Below are 21,210 nucleotides of genomic sequence, written 5' to 3'. Positions count from 1 at the left end.
TAAAATCTGTTCATTTGGTCACAAGTATTCATATAGTTGTTGCTTACAACCACGAATAAGTCTTTTATATAACCATACACCCATTGCTTACTTGTTCATATTGGTCATAGTAAGTAACTGCCAGTGTTCTCAAAACTGATGATGAGGCATTTGATATTTCCCCAAGGTCACCAGTCCATGAACGTGGTATGGCCTGAATCAGGAATAGCTATGGCATCAAATCACATACTCAGAGGAGATATTGTTTGTTGATATTGTTATGAAGATGACAAGTTTAATGACATTGTGCGCATCAATATTATTCAGTTTGAATGTATGCCATTCTTATTCCTGATTTGCTCACTAAGTAGAAAGCGTAATTTCAAAAGGAAATAATTATTTATTCTCTATTTATTCTGCAGGTTTTGCTGGTTTTTAGAAGCTGGTAACTTGCAGTACTTAGATTCCTTCTGTACATTATAGCAATGGCAAACTTCATCTGTTACAGATGATAATAGGAACCTGAGATTTATCTAAAGTTGTGCAAGGAACAACAATTTTCTTTGGATAAGAGAAACTCTTTGCCACACATAAAATCAGCAGATATGGATTCCAACTCAAAAGATAAGCCTGGTGTACCTGTAAAGACTGTAAAGATAAAATCTGAACCTGATGCTTCAAAACCTCAAAACTCTGCAAGTATTACCTCTCCACCAGAGACACAGACTCCTAATATGAACATATTGATGACACATCTTCAGGAACCTAAGGAGTCTGCAACACCCCCACCTGAAATGACTGAAATGGGTGCAGCATCAAGCATTTTAATGAGTTATCTCCAACAATCCAGGGAGGCATCACAAATGGACGGAAACATGCCAGGTGGAATGGAAGAAGCAGCTATGTCTGCACCGCGTAAGAAAAAGAAATTAATTGACATCAATACAAGTATTATACCTCAGGTGCCAACCAGTGAACAATTTGATGAGCTGCAGGGTCTTGATGTGGACGTTTACAGTCATGCTGAATTCCAACAAAATGTCATACAGCAAGTCGATGATGCTATTGAACGACAAGAACAAGAAATGATGAAGAAACAAGCTGAGAAAGAATTAAATTCAATCCAAGATGATATCAGGTAACATTTAATTCTACAATTCTCTCTTTAAGCTGCACTACCTGTAACTGGAATAATTTGTTTTTAATCAGACAATCAACAATGTATTCATTTAAAATTGTTAAAATACCAATAATTAGACATTATACATGTTAATTAGAGGTCTATTTTATGTAGTGCCGATAGTAAAGTAACAAGTTAAGATCATGATTGCATTTGGGGTGCTGATTTTAGGGTGTGGACCCAAAAATCAATTTGATTGGAATAATTGTACTATATTGTGTGTACAGTTGCACAAATATGTTTACCCACTGGTGATTCAGTACTGTTCAGGGTGTACAATATTATGAGTAAGTCATTATATCTAGCAAAGCCATTTCAAATAATATTCCAGTTACACCTAGTGCAGCTTAACTTTCTATATTTCACTTTCATATTTACTATTAATATTAAAACTTTTACAAAGATGTAGTTTGGATCACATTGACACCAACTCTAATGGTCAGATCTCTTCCATCATTACACACTTGCCTTTTCTTCTTCAGATGAATTGATGACAACTTTCTTATACCACAACTTGAGGTTTTCTGTCAGTTATGGTAGCTTAAATAACACAAAGACACTCATCACCATATCATTTTGGTGCACAATTTGGAGAAAACTCAACTTCAGTACATTCTAAGCTGTACCCATACTCTCTCATGTACTTGGAGAGATGAGTACAGTGATTGAAATGTGTAGTTAGGATCTTTTGGGCTAAATTTTCAAATAATCTTGTAAATCAAAAATGAAAAATATGACGGAAGTATAACTAGAAGGGAGAATATGTGTTATTTCTCTTGGATTTATAGTTCTCTTTTCCTTATATCTGATAGATCTACAAAAGAACGTTTGTCTCACATTAAAAGAGCAATGGCTAATATTCCAATGCAAGCTGGCAACAAAGAAATTCAAAGACTGTTTGTTTCCATGAAAACACAGAAAGGCAATAAGGTAACTATGAATTAATCTTTATGTTTATAGTATTTTGTCATAGGGTTTGACAGTTCATCCACACTTTTGGGATGGGCTCCATTAAACCATTACTGAATCTGACTATATAAAAAGAGTTGCTGATATTTGCTCATATATTCTCCTATCGGATGCAGAGCCATCATGCTAATAGAGATGACAGGATAATCAATAGCTGATTTTCTGTTTCCAAGATGCATTGTGCAAGAGGACGTCACTTATGTTGTTAGATTTAGTCTTGTTTTGTCTTTATTACATTTGAAATAACATTTTCATCAGGAAATGATGGCAAGATATGTTCACATCTTTGATTATGAGTGATTTTATAGAACAAAGACTAAACACCATCAATGAGAGACAGGGAATTTACTGACGAACCCAGCGTACGGTCAAGTGACAACCATCCCCCTGAGTAGCACGTGCGTGCAATCCCATCAGCACATACACAATACATGGCATTGTATGGATAGACATCCAGTGCATCTTGGAACCACCAACAAGTCTCTAGTCTTATAATTCATATTTCTTATAATTCATATTTCTTATAATTCATATTTCTTATAATTCATATTTCTTATCATTCATATCTACAAACAGGAAAGGCAACTGAAGACCCTAAAAGCCAGACAGAAATGTTTACTGAGGAGAATACAAGGAGAAGCAGCAGACCTTGAAGATAGTGATATGTCAGAAGGTACATATGATGGCATCCATATGGTGTACTCAATTTCTTTCTTTATTCTATTTGTGTATGTTATAATTTTTGCTGTTCAGTGCTTCCTTTTTTTCAAAGAGATCAAATCAAGATTATCTGAGAAGAGAGGAGACAAAAGTCATATTCTCAGATGTGTTTTATTCTTGTTTAAGCGTTCTGTTGCTATGTATTCTCATTTCTACAACAGTTTTTCCTGAGAACCTGGATTGAATATCACCATTTCTTGTTGTCTAAGGGTTCTCTGAAACTGATATGAGACTTTGATCTGATCTGTGTTTGTATATATCACTATTGAAACCATTTCATGGTAGATATTTTTGTTTTTTCTCCCAGAATGATATTTATGGAAGAGAAAATGTGTTTTAGATTCAGAAAACATTTTGTTTTAAATTACAGAATATATTTGCTGTTGTGTTGTCAGCAACTCAATCCAAAAATAATTCTTCATTTCTTTCTTTACTCCGAACAGAAGATGACAGGGAAATGTCAACCTATGCAAATCTGCTGAACAGTGGTTCATCAGGAAAGAAACAAGGTGAAAGTGAACAAGAAAGACTAATCAGGCTCGGAGAAATGACACCGTTTGGTAGTCGCATTGACTTTGCTACTGCCACCAGTACTCAGGGACAGCCTGCCTCTAACAATAGTCCTGCAGTCAGAAAACCACCAGAAATGACCGACTTTGAAAAGTTTCTGATGCAGCAGGACAAACAACCATCAATAAAAAGCAAATCTAAAACTGTTGTAAAAAAGAAGACAGTCAAAAAGACAGATGATCCATCAAAGATTAAATCAAGTGACAAAATGAAAGTTGAGAAAAAGACAGAAAGTGTGAAACCTGAGGAGAAAAGTAAACCAAGTGCAGGTGATGATGACTCTGTTGATGAAATTAATAGAAGAGTCAAGTTCATGAACGAACGGAGAAACAGAAGTCGTCTAGATATAGACAGAATGAAAAAGGGTAGAAAGGAAATTAATTGGAAGTCGCTAAGACCAAACTGGGAAAGTGATGAGGAAAGGAGTGACTTAGATGATGAAGATGACGATGATGATGGTGATGATGATGACAACTATGATCGGGATTATGATGAAAGTGATGCAGAATACATTCCTGATGAACGAGAACTGAAGCAAAGCTGGAAGAACGATGACTATCAGTCACCATCTAAAGGTTTGTTGAAATATAGCTGGTACCTTGTTTGGTGCTGCCACATGAGGGTGCACCTCTAGAACCTAGGCCCAGCCTTCCAACAAACAACATTGCATCACTCTTGCCTTATGTTTCCAGAGTTGGTGATAAAATATATATTGCTGTGTTTTCAGAAATTATGCAATTGCAAAAGTTAGTATTTGTTATGAGGATACATACAAACTATTGATACAGGTCTCTATTGATCTATTTATTAAAATTTTGTTTATTCATCCTATACAGAGTAGCATTTTAGGACATAGAACTATTGTTCCAATATTACAATATGTACACACCAACACATCTCATTATAAGTATTTTGATTTGACAATCGTTTTAGAGTCACAAAGGCCAATCTCCCAAATCTTCAAAGGTTCACGTTCATGGAATTTTACATTGTCATTTTGAAAATGTGTTGTATGTGTCTTACAGGAAGAAGGAAGAGTAGAGTTGCAACTAGTACAAAGAGCAAAAAGAGGAACATCGAGGATGATGATGGTGGTGATGGTGATGAAGGAGATGAAGAGTTTCATCACCATGGTGATGATGATGTCTATGGTTTAGATGATATTAAACAGGCATTTGGTGTGAAAGCAAAAAAGTCTCGCGATCCAGTCATGAAAAAATGTGTGGATGATGGAAACATCGGAAATTATGAGAAAAGACTCAGGTATTTATACTGTACATCATGGTCTGACAATTATGTTAGTCTTAGATCTGGAGGACTAGATATTTTTTAAGGAACTATATTAGTGACAGGTCTGTAGACCATGGAAACCACAAGTTTTATTCATAAAGTGATTCTAAGTGACTATCAATATCAGTTCACACCATAAAATCAACCTGTATGAAGGAATGACAATTGCTCGTTTGCAGATATGTTTAAAACCTTGAAGGATGGTCTATTAGTTTCTACTATTAAAGTTTATTTTCATGAAGTCGGAAAGTATTTGTCTTTTAGAAGTTCAAGACATTATAAAAGTATTATGTACATGTACTACATTTGTAGGAAAAACAAAAAAGACCGCCTCAAGAAGAAAAAGGCCAAGATTGATGCTGGAGAAAGTGATAGTGAAGAAGATTTGGAAGATTATGACTTTGACGGTGGATATACTGTACCTGGAAAGATATGGCATAAACTGTACAAGTAAGTATATGAGAGTGATGCAAAATTATCAAAGAATGTCTGTTTGGAGTGATGTTCAAAATCTCAGTAGCTGTAACTGTACACTTTAAGTTTCATTGGTCGTGAAGCTGGTAACCAAGGCTTTGTTGCAGATGGAGTTAACTTTATATACAGCACAAAATATGGATGTTGTACTTCACATAGACGTCACAATGTAAATAACACATGTAGTGGTGTTAACATGCTCGTATATTGTTGACAAGATGGCGTTGTGTTACCATCTATTTTGTGATGTAGTTGCAACACTTTCTTTCACTTTCTCTCATTCAAGGTATCAGAAAACCTGCGTTAAGTGGTTATGGGAACTACACTGTCAACAAACTGGCGGTATTGTAGGTGATGAAATGGGATTAGGTAAAACCATACAGATCATAGCATTCCTCTCCGGTCTCAAATATTCCAGGCTAAGGGTCAAAGGTGACAAGTAAGTCAATTTGTTATACAGTGTATCCATTTTATTCAAATTTATTCAAATTGTCACTACTGTATGGGAAACTGCTTTCACTCTCATAAATAGATTCATATCACAGGCATGTCACATATAGGAAGGGCATACTTATACCAATAATTTTTAAATTAAAAATGTTTGATGCTGGTGATATCTTTTCTGTGCTGCATTTCAAAATTATATTTGACTAAAGTTTGTTGTTTTTTTTGTCAGGTATGTTGGTCTTGGACCAGTACTGATAGTTTGTCCCACTACCATTATGCATCAGTGGGTCCGGGAATTTTATACCTGGTATCCTTCATTCCGAGTGGCAGTTTTCCATGAGTCTGGATCATATTCCGGATCCAAGGTAAGCTGTTAGTCACTAAGAGGTACAGGTTGTTGTGTTGAAGTTACATCACATATTCAGTTTAGATATTTCACCAAGTCAAATTTTTGTTGAAACAAAATGTAAAATTTTGGGTGCAGTATAGACATAAAATACTTTGACTGTAGAATTTTGTGAATCATGAAGTAAAAGAATGTGTGAAAATGCCTTGAAATCAGAATAATTATTCACAGATTGTCCAATTTTACAGTTCAAAAATGAAAATTACCTAGTACCGGTATACTGTGATGACAATTTAGGGGAGGTACATTATCAGAAAATATATGGGTTGGTGGTGTACATTTTATTCATGGTTTAGAAACAGTCGTTTGAAATCATATAATCCCTGAACACACTGTTTTTTAGCATCTCCCACTTACACATGACTACTATCAATTTTGTTGAGTTTCATTTGTCATCTTGTTTCTTTAGTATATATCAATATTGTGGTTGAATTTCTATGTTGTGGTGTTTCCATAGGAACAATTGATCTACGACATTGTGACATCTAGATCTGTACTGGTGACATCATACTCTGGTGTTCGTCTACATCAAGACTTGTTACACAGACAGCAATGGGACTATGTTATCCTGGATGAAGGCCATAAAATACGAAATCCTGATGCTGAAATCACTCAGGCCTGTAAACAGGTAAGTAATCACTCAGGCCTGTAAACAGGTAAGTAATCACTCAGGCCTGTAAACAGGTACGTGTTCACTCAGGCCTGTAAACAGGTACGTGTTCACTCAGGCCTGTAAACAGGCAAGTGTTTAAAAAATAATTGGGATTGAAATTTATGTTTTAAGGTCACACATCACCTATACATTACCAAGACGTCAGAATGGGTGTTTTAAAATTATGCAAGCCTGTAAACAAATATTCTGGGAAATGCAGACAGACTGAAAGAACTATGTAGAGAAATCATACAGGAATATAAACAAATAAGTACTTTGGTTATTTGAAAGGCTAGTAATTCACTGTCATTATGTAGTCTTTCTCCTTTCCAGTGATTTCCATATAAGGTAAACATCAGGCAACTGGGATATACACATCTTGTATAAAACAATTATTTTCCAGAGTGCAAGCTGATCTCTACAAAAGTCATATATAAAGAAAATTGACATTTTTATCATAATATTAATATCCAGTTGTCTTATTAATATTTCAGTTTCGTACTCCACATCGAATTATTCTATCAGGATCACCAGTACAGAATAATCTACGTGAACTGTGGTCTCTATTTGATTTTGTGTTTCCTGGTAAACTGGGAACGTTGCCAGTGTTCATGCAGGAATTCTCAGTACCTATCACAATGGGAGGATACTCCAATGCTTCTGAAGTACAGGTCAGTAACAGTTCTCTCTCCAACATCTATGACGAAAAGACTTTATGCTTTGACCTACAAGATTTTATGCTTTGACCTACAAGATGATTCGACAAGTCAAAATACATAGCCTTCTTTCTTTTCTAAATTAAAGTGTTTGTGGTTTTATTTTAGATAGATGAAAACTGCTTACAAATGTGCACATGTTCTCAGAGACACCATTAACCCATACTTACTGAGATGTTTGTGGTTTTATTTTAGGTGAAAACTGCTTACAAATGTGCGTGTGTTCTCAGAGACACTATAAATCCATACTTACTGAGATGTTTGTGGTTTTATTTTAGGTGAAAACTGCTTACAAATGTGCGTGTGTTCTCAGAGACACCATAAATCCATACTTATTGAGATGTTTGTGGTTTTATTTTAGGTGAAAACTGCTTACAAATGTGCGTGTGTTCTCAGAGACACCATAAATCCATACTTACTGAGACGTATGAAGGACGATGTTAAGATGAACTTAAATCTACCCAATAAAAATGAACAAGTGTTGTTTTGTAGACTGACTCAGGAACAGGTTGATGTCTACCAACAGTACCTTGACTCTAGAGAATGTTATGAAATATTGTCTGGGAGATACCAGGTAGGTGTTATGTTTTGTCAATTTTCCTGTTCTTACAGGAGAATTGAAGTTGCCTTGGTGTTTCCCTAATGGGACATGACGTAACAGTAACAAAACACACACAGCAGGGTCCTTTGCCCAATCAGTTTGAACAATGATAAACATTGGTATGCTTTCATAGTGCAGTAGAATCAGGCTTCTGATGAAAACATTACTCATGGACTTGATGATTTTAGTGGCTTCAGTTGTTTATTTTCCAACTGATAATCAACATGTTAACTTGTCTACTTCTACAATAACACTGTGTGTGCAGCACCTCTATAAGTGTTTCTTTTGTAACTGTCTGTGTGTGTGTGTGTAAAAAAACAAACATTGTGTCATGATTGAAACACCTAGGCATCTTCATTTCTCCTGTACTTACTTGCACACATTTTAGTGTTTATCAGCTTATTTTAGCTTATTTACCCTTTTGTGTCTACAGTTCAGAGAGCTGAAAAATTGTTCAAAAATTTTTTTTTTTTTTTTTTTTTTTTTAAATTATGAAAATTTCTGAGATAAGAACCTAAAATTGATTGTGAGAAGTCAGGCCGTAGGCTTTTCTCATTAACAATCCTTATTGGAGTTATTTCAAAGAGGATTTGATAAGAACAGTCATTCTGAATGTGACAGATAAAGAAAGTACCTACTCCTATGCCACCTTCAAATTACGTTGTTCATGATGTGACATACAGTATTAACAATAAAAAGAAAATCAAAGAGAAACATTTTTGGCTGTTCTATTGGTAAATTTAAATCTGAAAAGTCAGGTAATTTGAATTTTTATTTTATAGGCATTTGCTGGTTTAAATACATTACCCAAGATATTTGATGGTCTAAAATCTGAAGGTCAGAGACTCATAGAATTTGAACTTTGTTTTTGTAGGTTTTTGCTGGTTTAATTACGCTGCGTAAGATATGTAACCATGCCGACATATCAACCGGTGGTCCTAAGATACTTACTGGGGAATACAAGAATGATGATGACATACCAACGGATATGCAGTATGGATACTGGAAGAAATCCGGCAAAATGATTGTCATTGAATCTTTACTGAAATTGTGGAAGAAACAGCAACACAGAGTACTGCTCTTTTCTCAGAGTAAACAGGTAATGATGAACATTACAGTTTACTAACTTGGAAAATTTAAAGCTTTCAGATGAATGAAATGATTGAAGTTCATATCCAATAATATTTATACATAATGTGGTGGGGGTGGGGAGGGGGCCTCTCCTTGGGTGATCATATGCACACAGGCACAGCCATCCAAACCCACAATGTTTTATGAAAAAAAGGAGACCCTTTCTTATATCAAAGCCAAACACCTGGTATATTTTGACATGGTCTGAAATGGGGTTCAAAATGTTTGGCTTAGGGGGTCTAACCCTATCCTCAGTCTAATCCTAACTCCCTAGCTTGAAATACTTATCTATGGTGCAATCAATCCCTTGTTCTACATGCTTGCTAGTGATATATTTACAATACAAAGTGGTATATGTAGCCATCCTTTCTAACATTATGCCATGAATCTATTTATCCAGTCTTACAGTAAGTTTTCTGTTTTTGTTCAGATGTTAGACATCCTTGAAATCTTCGTCCGTAACCAAGGTTACAACTACATGAGGATGGATGGATCTACACCTATATCGTCACGACAACCTGCAATCAATAAGTATAATAATGTGAGTTCACAAGCTCAAGATTATAAAGAGGAATTTAAGCCACATTATCTTGTATTTTTCCAATGTACTTGTATAGTCAGATAGGTTTTGCATAATGTTCATGTCCAAGCTTATATGTCGGACTACTAGTAGATGATGGAGTAGTGACTTATATAACATTCTAACAATGTAAAAAAACTGAATTTATTATGAAAAAATAATCTGGGTATCTGCAAACAGTGAACACATGTACATGCATTGCAATGTCTACTTGAAAATATGTTCATTTTCTCTGACATTTGAGATGAATTCTTCACTTACCTGAAAATATTCCCAGTAAATGTACAAGCTTCTCTACAGTTCTCATTGTTTCAGACAAAACTAAAACTTATGCAAATCAGGTGACTATAGTTTGCAGAGATAAAATTGTATCAAAATGTTATCTTTTCCAGTATTGACGTATGTATCACAAACATTCACGTCACAGTTATCATTTTCATAGTTTCAGTACTTTTCCCCCAAAAATTTGCTTTCTCTAATCATAGCACAATCTTTGAGACAAAGAAGGTGACAAGATTTATGTTGCTAACTATATCGTACATGTAATACAACCGAATACATTGCTTCCCTGCTTTGAAATCATAGTTTGTAGTACATGTAGTTCCAAGCTAAGAATAGATTAGCTAGTGTACGTAGCAGAAATACACTAGGTAACTATTTACACCCTTGAGTTTGGAACTGCTATAAAATATACATGTAATGTTACTTCACAGGATCTGTCTGTATTTGTGTTTCTGCTAACAACACGAGTTGGTGGTCTTGGTGTGAATCTGACTGGTGCTGACCGTGTTGTGATCTATGATCCTGACTGGAACCCTAGTACTGATACACAGGCTAGAGAGAGAGCATGGCGCATAGGACAAACTAAACAAGTCACTATTTATAGACTGTTAACGTCAGGGACTATTGAAGAGAAAATATACCACAGGTAAAGAAATATAAATCTGTTGGAAAAGTGTTGTTTTTTGTTCAGATTGTAGAAGCCTGATATTAAACAATGAGGAAATCTGGTAAAGTTTACATTTAATTTGTGAACCTAAGGTTAGATTATGATGTTAGAGGTGTGAATTTGTAAAATACGAAAATTACTCTGAGTCAAAAATTCTTGGAAGCAAATAACAAATTGTTGCTGGCATCTTATCAGCATAATCAGGGGTGAATACAATGGGCTGTTAAAACATTTTGAGACTTTGTAAAACATCTGTGGAATTCAGATATATTTTACCTACTTTATACAGCCCTGGACAAAAATTATTGTAGAATGATGGTTATTTAGTGGAATCATTACATGTGTCATTAGAATTTATATACAAATCCTCGCAAAATATAATTTGTATGTGTAAAAATTCCCAGATCAACAGTTGAATGTATTCTTTTTCTATCAAAATGTTTTCCTTTTTTTGAGATTTTAATTTTCTGTGGTTCTGTTTTCTTACAGACAAATCTTCAAGCAGTTCCTGACAAACAAAGTTTTGAAAGATCCTAAACAAAGGAGGTTCTTCAAAACCAACGACCTGTATGAATTGTTTACACTTGGTAACCAAGATGGCAAGCAGGGAACAGAGACAAGCGCCATCTTTGCTGGTACAGGGTCAGATGTCAGGGTCAAGATGGGGTCAAAGGGTAGAGATAAGCACAGCAAGGTCAAGAGGTCAAGCACCTATCATGGATTACACGAACATGATAGAGGTGAAGACAGGGTCAAACTGAAAAGGAGCAAAACAGAGCCTAGTGAGTTACAGCCAAGAAACAAAGCTGAACATAGTGACAAAGTGTCTTCAGACAATATTATTGAGCATGTCAGAGAACAGTCACAAGACTTGGTGAATACTGTCAACAGTTCAAAGGATAATGACTGTCTCACTGCAGAACCTAAAAACAACATAGAAAATGGGTCTAAACCAGACACCAAGACACATACTGTAATAGATACAGAGACAGACACCAAGACACATACTGTGACAGATACAGAGATGAAACAAGAGGATGTAGAGAAAGCAACTCCAAAAACATCTCCAAGTTGTCAGGCAGACAACAATGGAGATGGAGATGCTAAACGCCAACTAGCCAGGAAACTTGCTCAGCAACTTAGTAAAAGTCTTGGTAGCAGTAGTGGAACAATACACAAACATGGAAAGAAGGTGAAGAGAAACAAAAAGAAGCGAAGGAAAGATGCAGGTAACAGATTGTTGAAACATGATATATTTTGATGTATGGTCCATTGATGTTTAGAAAATGGTCCTCAAGTTGTAATTCAGTCCCAGGTCCTTGCATTAGTGTTATCTTATCACAAGTCAACCTATAAACAGTATGTCCTTTACAAATGACTGTCAATTAAAATATGCCATTTAAACATCACACTTAGACATCGTTGCTGTGCTAGAGTTATGTTTTCCTCAAAAAATTGTCATTTTCTTTTTTCCACACTTCACAATACTAGAGTAGACCAGTGAAGCCATAAGGATTACATAGGATATCATTCTTTTGTTCTGGACCAACTTCCTGTATAGATCTATCAGGTTGCTGATTTTTACATGTAAATTTCATTTCTAATCCAGCATGAGTCGTGTCGGAACATTTTCTTTTTTCTTCATCAATGTCAATTTAGAACGACCATAGAGACGAATTTCATGAGAGCTGTTACCAATACCAGTTGACTGTCTCAGTTTAACTAAAACTTTGAATACATCCTTCCTTATTTCATTTATCAGTGATTGAGGGAGAGAAGATAGCAAATGTTGATCACCATGGTGCTTATCAATATGCTAATGGTGATGAAGAGGACACATCCAGTAGGAGTCATGACGACTATGTCTTGACTAAACTACTCAAGAAGTCAGGAGTCCACAGTGCACTACAGCATGACAGTATTATGGATGCAGCACATCCTGATTTTGTATTAGTGGAAGGAGAAGCAGAGAGAGTAGCAAAAGAAGCAACTAGTGCATTGAAACAGTCTAGACGTCGATGTCGTAATGCTAGGATTGGAGTACCTACATGGACTGGTCAGTCTGGGGCAGCTGGTGCTCCACAAGGACTAATAAAGTAAGTCTGACCAAAAATATTTGACTTTACCACACCATTCTTTCAAAAATCTTTTAGTATTTGGAAATAAACTCTTTGAAATTTTGATGTTACTTTGTTCAAGAAAACTCCAACCTATTTTCTATTAAAATCAATAAGGATGCAAACAGTGGGATTAGGGATTGTAAGTATAAGATAATGTCAATCAAATTAACTTGCTGGAGAAATGAAGATGGCTTGGTATGCCAGTCATTAGACAATGTTTTACACACATACACACACACACACACACACACACACACACACACACACACACACACACACACACACACACACACACACACACACAATTTCAAATGCGAAGAGTGAAAACTGGGGTTATCCTACAAATTTTTGAAAAAGGTCAAAATGATGTAAAAATATAGTCATTGTAGAATCCAATATGGCCACCAAATATTGTGTGTCAATTAGATATTATGTCAGTTTGGTAAGACCTTGACTATGCTATGTAAAATTATTGCTATAACTTGTGATGTTAATACGAGAGAGGAGGGAGGGGAGTATTGATATTACTTTATATTTACTTGTATGTGATATCTGAGGTTCATTAATTTTTTACAGGCCCAGGTTTGGTCAGAAGGTAAATGGAAAATTCGGTGCAGTCAGTGGTAGCTTGACACAGAAACCTTCTTCTCCAAGTACTCCGGAAAAGAAAGGAAATTTATTTGGGAAAAAGAAACTTTTTGATGGAAAAGTATCAGGAACTACAGAGACAAATGCAATTCTTCCATCTTCCACTGAACTTTTAGCCAAGATGAGAGAGAGAAATCATCTCATCATGGAAGAAGACAGAGGTAGAGGCAATTCTGATGACGAAGATGACACAACTAGAAGTGTTCTTCCTATCAGAAAGAAGAATGAGAAAGATGAACTTCTTGAAGACATGAGAAATTACGTAGCATTTCAAGCATCTGTTGATGGAGAGGCCACAACAGATGAAATGTTACAAGAATTCCGACATAAACTACCCTCCAATGACTCTGTGGTTTTCAAAGCAATGCTGCAGGAGATCTGTACTTTCTATAGAAGAGACAATGGGATTGGTGTTTGGAAACTCAAACCAGAGTACAGATAGAACAGGCACTGTGATTGGTGCATTTATACTGAAACCTGAACACAGAAAGCACAGGCAATGGGATTGGTGTATTGAGACTGAACCTGAATACAGATAAAACAAGCATGTTGATTGGAACACTGAGACTGAACCAGACTAATGAAAGAATAGATAATTGGAAAAGTGACTTTGAGTCATTTCATATTTTGTTACAAAGATAAAAAAAAAACTTACAAAATAGTGACATGGGTGATACATTCTACCCATAAGATTAGGCACAATTCTTGAAAATTGTTATCATTCTTACACCAATTGCAGTGGATTGATTTATATAAAAAATTAATAATGACCACAACATTGAATCAAAATATGGTATACGACATTATTTGAGATATTTATCAAAAATGTTGAAGAAATTCTGATGAAAGAAATCCATGATACTTTATCATCTTTCCAAAATTCTGAAATAAAGTAAAAACTGGTGACAAAGACACTAAATAATTGATGACATTAAGAAAAAGGAAAAATATGACAGAGTGAAGTAAATTATTTATTATTGTCGCAATAATGGATGAGTTGTGATGAACGTTATCTACTGTAAGTGGGGGGGGGGGGGTGGCTAAAATCTTTGACTGGTTTTGGCAAGTTTGATTTGAAAAGTTTGAATTGAATTCACATTCAATAAATATTCAGGTACTCAAAACACTCAAAAAAAGTTCATTTCTTTTCACCGCCACATATCCTTTGCATCTATGGATTTATAGTGTAGACATCACTGACTTTATATTATGGAAAGTTGTCAACAGTCATTGTTAGGAACAAAAGTTGCTTTTCACACAAATTCTGATGCCCCAGTCTACATGTATAAATGTAGTTTACAGTTGTGGTACACTTACTACCAAACTAGAGTGACTATAGAGTTTCAATTAGGCGACACAAATTTTTTTTTCATCTCACTTGATGTTTTTGTTACAGATCACACAAAAAAAATACAGGTGCCGATAGCATGCACGCACATGAAATATTACAATTTATCTCAGTGTGAAAACAAATAAAAACAATTTTGTGTTTGAATCTTCCTTGTTTCATCTGACAGTGATGTTAATTTGTGTTCACAGTGAGATAAAATGTATCATATTATATGCTTGTGAGCTATCCATATCTGTATTTTGTTTTATGTAATTTGTAACAAAAAAAATGTGTGAGATGTAAAAAGCATCATGCTGCCAAACTAAAACTGTTACTCTATAGTCACTCCGATTTGGTAGTAGTATAGGTTTTGCTTGAAGTGTTTTTTCTTAGTTTTGTAATTTCAAACTTGTTTTCATCGGTTGTCACTTATTTTACTGCCAGAAAATTTGAAATCTTTTGAAGATTTTTTTTCCAGTGGTGAGGACAAACATTGGAGGATACAAATAACAAACTACTAAATAACTACAGTGCAATTTGTTGATTTTTTTCTCTTACCTGTACAACGAACTGTATCTAAGAGAAAATATTTTCAACATTTTTGAATAAATGATGTCAAAACCATATGTGTTGAGTTGTTTGTGAATAGCACGACAGAATTACTCCTTTCAATAATAATAACTTGTACTAGTCTGCAGGTACTGTGAACCGTAACATTTTCACTACTAAAAATTTTTGCAATTTAGAGTCTTCAGCTTTTTCTCAAAAACTAATTTTTTCTAACTGCTAGACTTGTACCTTGTGTTAATGGGTAGTGTAGTCGTTACTTATTTTACCGTCTTTGTTTTACAGCAAAATGAGTGAAAATAAATATTTAGCGGAAATTTCCAGATTTCCACTTTATTTCTCATGACTTGACCAGCAATCAACCTAATATGTATTGAATCTGACCAAAAATTGTTTTTCAAAAATATCACCCTTCAGGCCAGATCACCAAAAAAAACCAACATAACATTGCTGATGATATAGTCTGACCACAACATTATCCCTAATATCTTACCGAACTGTTCCCGTTTTACTTCTGCGAAACCCACTCCTATTCTCACATCATTATTGACATTTGATTCACTGTATAATGTGGTTGTTGGTAGTGGTTTGATTGATATGGTTTGCTATTACAATACTTAACCCTCAGCCTTAACCCTAACCCTAACCTTAACCTTAACCAATGTGGCAGCAATATGATGTAGAACTGGTGGCAGTGGTGGGATGCTAAAAATCACAAAGTAATGCAAAATTAGACAATGCAATGAGTCAAAATAAAATGTGACCCTCCCCTTATCCCATTTTCTAAAACATGGCCCTCCATGAGAACTGATTTGTAAAAAGTGACCCACCCCCTAATTCCCCAAGTCCTCCCCCACCCACCCCACCTGTAATTACTGAAGGCTCCCTTACTTCAATTTCTGGGTCAACAGTTTGTTCTCGATCTTGTTCTTCCTGGAAACTATAGAGAAATACATTCATATATTCGGTCATATAAGGACATGAGGCGACCTGTCCATTTAAGGACACAAAGTACTACCTAACTTATTAATTTTAAGTGTTCTAGTTGGAAACCGAGTGGGGTGAAGAAAAGACAAAGATCTGTGCGCTGTCGCTGAACAGGTAAACTAGAGGTACCAGTGACATCAAAGATAAGGTTGTCACGAGACCCACCATGGCGGCTGTAGAGACTGCGATTCTCGACGAAATCGGCGAAGATTTCCTTTGCTGTAGTGTTTGTTTAGAGCAATTTACGACGCCTAAGATTTTACCATGTCTACATAATTTCTGTCAGAAGTGTCTCGTAACCATTGTAGAAGGGAAAGGTTCTCTGGAGTGCCCGACTTGCGGTAATCCCTGCCGTTTGCCAGATCTTGGGGTGCCGGGACTGACAACGAACTTTTTCATGAACAACCTCATCGAAATATTCAAGAAACGAGTAGAGTTGTCGGACAGTGTATCGGTCAAGTGTGATGCATGTAAAGAGAACACAGCAACAAAACGATGTGTAGACTGTCCACAGTTTAGCTGTGATAAATGTGTTGAAGTACACAAGAACTTTCCAGCTCTTCGTTCACATCGTATTCTGTCAATCGAAGAGTTTCAAGGGGGAGCAAAGTCTGCCACGCCCACTCCCATCCAACCTGTTGAACATTGCAGCGTTCACCATGACAACCAGATCAAATTCTACTGTGACACTTGTCAGGTAGCAGTTTGTATCGAATGTACTATAGTTGATCATCGAGTACCTGATCATAAACATCGATACATAAAACAAGTAGCAGACGAATATAAAACTGAGCTAGCCCAGCTGATTGGAAAACTGAAAGAGAAAGAACGAGATGTTGACAGACAGAAAGTTACAGCTGTACAGACACGTACTACACTGAGAGAAGAACTCAAGGTAGGCAATTTATCTTTAATTTTGTTTGGTCTGACTTTTCTGATACCTTGGAGTTATACGTAGGAAGTGATTCTACCACCATGTGCCGAGACCTTCCCCTTTCTGTATATGTTTTAAAAACAGACTGTTTTAGGCTTTCTGTTGACAGAATAATGATAATAATTTATACGGAGATCAATAATACAGTTAAGAAAAAATGAGATTGGAGTAAAGATAAATTTACAGAACTTGATTCCTGGAAAGAAAAGGTGAAAGGCATATATCGAAATACACTATTGTCAGAAAAGACAAAATGATTGTATAGTTTTGCCACTAGGAGCGCTGTTCGGAAGCCGTGTAAGGCCTAAGGCGTACTTGCGAACGATGTCCTCCTTTGAACAAATTCTAATGTCAAAACTGGTTTCATGTACGCAAGAAATAGTAGCAAAAAGTAGATTTTTTAAACATGTCCAAAGATACGAAAGCCCTGTCGTCAAAAGCACAAAAAATATGTAAAGTTTCACCACTAGGAGTGCTGTTTACTTTCAGAAGTGAAAACCATGATACCAGAGTAGTAGTACTTTTTCGCCTCATTTAATAAAAAAAAATAAAAATCATAATTTCACAGAATTCACCACAAAAAGTATGATACTCCCAAGCAGTCAAAATATTCTACTAACTTTGTTTGGGATATCACAAAATTTGTATGAACTAAAGGAATTTGTAGTTTTATTTTGCATTGACTTCTTTGATTTAGGCCTACTTGTTATGTCAGTTTAGATTTAATTTTTTCTCATGTTTACACCCTAAATATGTATGAATAGAATACAACAGATATTTACACCCTAAATATGTATAAATTTGGCTTCTAATGGAAAGAAATAATAAAATGGTTCATTTTGTGAATTATTCAAAGCTCAATACAAGTTACTTCTAATTGCAATCTTGTAGGAACCTGACCTTAGTTTAATAGCCTATCTATAGACTTGAAGGACTATAACACTACTACATTATTTCCACTATCCTAACTTGATTATTTTGATTTTTTTGAATTTTCACTCATCCAACTTGTCTTCTGATGGTTTTTACAACTGCCAATAATTTCCATGGTATTCCTCCAAAGTACCTGATTGGCTGAATACATAATTAGACATATTTAAATCATGATTTACATATTCAAATTACAATCAGGACATATGATGAATCCTTAATTAGGTGTTTCATGACAGGTTATATCACATATTTATGGGAAACATATTCTATTCTATTCTTATTCATGTTAATTTTTTTGCACATGTTATGTGTGGTGAGGCATGGCTTTATACCAGCAGATCTAAGGACTGTTTCTAGATGAGATGGATGAATGAAAATTCAAAAAAATCAAAATATGATTAAGGATAGTGTGATAGTGTTAGCTAGTCCTTCATTTCCACAGGTAGACTATTTAATAGTTTATCAAGTTTGCAATTCAGTAACTTTTTCTCCTAAAATTTGATAATGTCTGTAGAAGGAAGAAAAGAAAGTGAAATTAAAAGCTGAGGAAATGATCAACAAGATAAGGAAAGAAGAAAACAGATTAATAGATGAGTTGAACAGACAATATACATCAAAAATGAAATCTGCAGATGTAGATGTTGATGAGTTGGAGTTGAATCATGGGAATATAAAGAGTACATGCAGTTATATAGAAACACTGATGCATCATGGGAGTCATGTTCAGCTTCTAACTACCAAGAAAGAAGCGTTACATCGCATCAAAGAACTTATTGCCATGGAAACCAAGTCACAACTGCAGTATGAGAGAGTGGAGTTCCAACCCAGGGATGGTTTCCAGGAACATGGAATGCTGGGATTATTGAGATCTGATGTCTGTATATCTAAGTGTACAGTTGAAAACATTCCCAAACAACTGTTGAAGGGTGACCATGCTGACCTGTCTATTACAACCAGAGATTCCACAGGAAAACAAGTCATCCCACTACAAGAGGTCAAGGTCAAGGTGAAAAAACCTGATGGATCACATCATGATGTCATGGTAACAAACAACAAAGATGGAACACACAAAGTTATGGTGAAGGGGGACATTTCAGGTAGACATCAGGTTACCATGACAACAGGAGATCAATTAATACCAGGATCATCATGTGAAATTCCTGTCATTCAAGGTTTGGTGAAAACCATTGGAAAGGAAGGCAGTGGGGATTTAGAATTTGATAATCCTTTCAGTGTCACAGTTGATAAAGATGGAAACTTTGTCACAGCTGATAGGGATAATAATAGGATTCAGATAACAAGTAAAACTGGTAGATTTAAGAAAGTCTTGAAATTTACACAATTTAAAGAGAAATTTGCTCCACGTGACATAGCAATATCAAGTGATAATGAATACTTCAGTACAGATTATAACAACAAACAAGTTATCATTAGTGATGTCAATGGTCATGTTGTCAGATGTTTTGGGGAGACTGAGTTAAAGGGTCCCTATGGCATAGCTATCAATACTGACCCTCAGAATAGGATTGTGTATGTAGTAGACTATGCTGGCCACTGTATTAGAATGTACAGGTATGATAGCACATGTCAGTATATTGGATCCTTTGGTTCATATGGGAGTGGTCCAGGTCAGTTCTATTATCCCTATTACCTTGTGATTAGTCAGAGAATGTTATTTGTTACAGATCGTCACAACCACCGTGTCCAGGTTTTTACACCATCTGGTCAATTCCTGTATTCCTTTGGTCATAAAGGTACAAAGGATGGTGAGCTGAATTGGCCAATAGGCATAGCAGTGGACAAGAATAGATATGTGTTTGTAAGTGATGAACATCGCATACAGAAGTTTGATAGTAGTGGTCAGTTTGTATGTCGTATTGATAGTGATAAGGATGGGTTGAATAGTCCCTGTGGTATTGCATTGACTGATGATGAACCATGCAGGATTGTTGTTGCTGACAAGAACAATCATTGTCTGAAAGTGTTTGTACAGTAATGGTAGATTTCAACATCTCTAACTGTACAGACAACATACCCCATTATACCAACAACTACTGTATCAAAGTGTTTGTACAGTAATGGTAGATTTCAACATCTCTACTTGTACAGACAACATACCCCATTATACCAACAACCACTGTATCAAAGTGTTTGTACAGTAATGGGGGATTTCAACATCTCTAACTGTATAGACAACATACCCCATTATACCAACAACCACTGTATCAAAGTGTTTGTACAGTAATGAGAGATTTCAACATCTCTACCTGTACAGACAACATACCCCATTATACCAACAACCACTGTATCAAAGTGTTTGTACAGTAATGGTAGATTTCAACATCTCTACCTGTACAGACAACATACCCCATTATAACTGATACAAACAACCATTGTATCAAAATGTTTGTACAGTAATGTGAGATTTCAACATCTCTAATTACTGTTGCATAAACCAACTGTAACAGTAAGTGGGATATCCACCACCATACTGAGAGCAACCACCTCTAAAACAACAGACCTCTCCCACCCACCTTCTCTCACCCCCTACTCCAACAAGAATGCCCAGAGATTTTAGAAATGGAATCTATGTACACATGTATGTACCAAAAATTGTAAATTTTCACTTGAATTACACCTTTTATTTGAGGGCCAAAGGTCATGCCCCATCTGTATCCTCTAGTATTCATTATCACTTGATATTGCGGAAATGTAATTTTCTGTTGGTAAATAAAAGATCAATTGTACAAAGTTATGAGAGAGAAAAAAGGGTTCTTTAACCCTTTAAAACCTGACCCTATACAGGGTGTAATTACATATACCTGGTAGTTATAGAAACCAAGTCATTAACGGTTATAATTATACAAAACTTACAATTATTTATATTGAAATGAATGTAAAGTGGTAACATTTATTTAACTGCAGTCAGTGTTTGTACACTTGTTTTTATACTGGAACAACAATTTAAATGTTATATGTATTAAACCCCTGTCTTCTGTAATTATTATACAACATGTATCTTTGATC

The 21,210-nt window shown here is 35.5% G+C and overlaps 2 protein-coding genes across 2 annotated transcripts; both read left to right on the top strand.

The window, feature by feature from the left end:
• Positions 1-584: 584 nt before the first annotated feature.
• On the top strand, positions 585-14,804 carry LOC144434936 (DNA excision repair protein ERCC-6-like). The gene is made up of 17 exons (XM_078123464.1): positions 585-1,117; positions 1,972-2,089; positions 2,705-2,801; positions 3,292-3,997; positions 4,451-4,681; positions 5,021-5,158; positions 5,469-5,621; positions 5,859-5,994; positions 6,493-6,663; positions 7,182-7,358; positions 7,765-7,977; positions 8,879-9,103; positions 9,566-9,676; positions 10,429-10,643; positions 11,154-11,893; positions 12,427-12,760; positions 13,361-14,804. The coding sequence occupies exons 1-17, from the start codon at positions 585-587 to the stop codon at positions 13,872-13,874; spliced, it is 4,812 nt and encodes a 1,603-aa protein (XP_077979590.1). The 3' UTR covers positions 13,875-14,804.
• Positions 14,805-16,459: 1,655 nt separating this feature from the next.
• Positions 16,460-20,214, top strand: LOC144434868 (E3 ubiquitin-protein ligase TRIM71-like). The gene is made up of 2 exons (XM_078123382.1): positions 16,460-17,211; positions 18,698-20,214. Exons 1-2 carry the CDS (start codon positions 16,483-16,485, stop codon positions 20,177-20,179), a joined length of 2,211 nt encoding a protein of 736 aa, XP_077979508.1. The 5' UTR covers positions 16,460-16,482; the 3' UTR covers positions 20,180-20,214.
• The last annotated feature ends 996 nt before the right edge of the window (positions 20,215-21,210 follow it).

This window comes from Glandiceps talaboti, chromosome 5 (assembly GCF_964340395.1).
Source record: "Glandiceps talaboti chromosome 5, keGlaTala1.1, whole genome shotgun sequence".
In the NCBI taxonomy this organism is placed as follows: domain Eukaryota; kingdom Metazoa; phylum Hemichordata; class Enteropneusta; family Spengelidae; genus Glandiceps; species Glandiceps talaboti.
Note: the sequence above shows the minus strand (reverse complement) of the source record. Positions and strands in the feature narration are given on the sequence as shown.

What these genes read in the sequence shown, in the direction of transcription:
- LOC144434936 (XM_078123464.1), top strand. Translation starts at nt 585, where the DNA reads ATGGATTCCAACTCAAAAGATAAGCCTGGTGTACCTGTAAAGACTGTA. An exon ending in AGATAGTGATATGTCAGAAG is followed by an intron (nt 2,802 to 3,291) that starts GTACATATGATG and finishes TACTCCGAACAG; the next exon opens with AAGATGACAGGGAAATGTCA. An exon ending in GAAGAGAAAATATACCACAG is followed by an intron (nt 10,644 to 11,153) that starts GTAAAGAAATAT and finishes GTTTTCTTACAG; the next exon opens with ACAAATCTTCAAGCAGTTCC.
- LOC144434868 (XM_078123382.1), top strand. Translation starts at nt 16,483, where the DNA reads ATGGCGGCTGTAGAGACTGCGATTCTCGACGAAATCGGCGAAGATTTC. An exon ending in CACTGAGAGAAGAACTCAAG is followed by an intron (nt 17,212 to 18,697) that starts GTAGGCAATTTA and finishes TAATGTCTGTAG; the next exon opens with AAGGAAGAAAAGAAAGTGAA.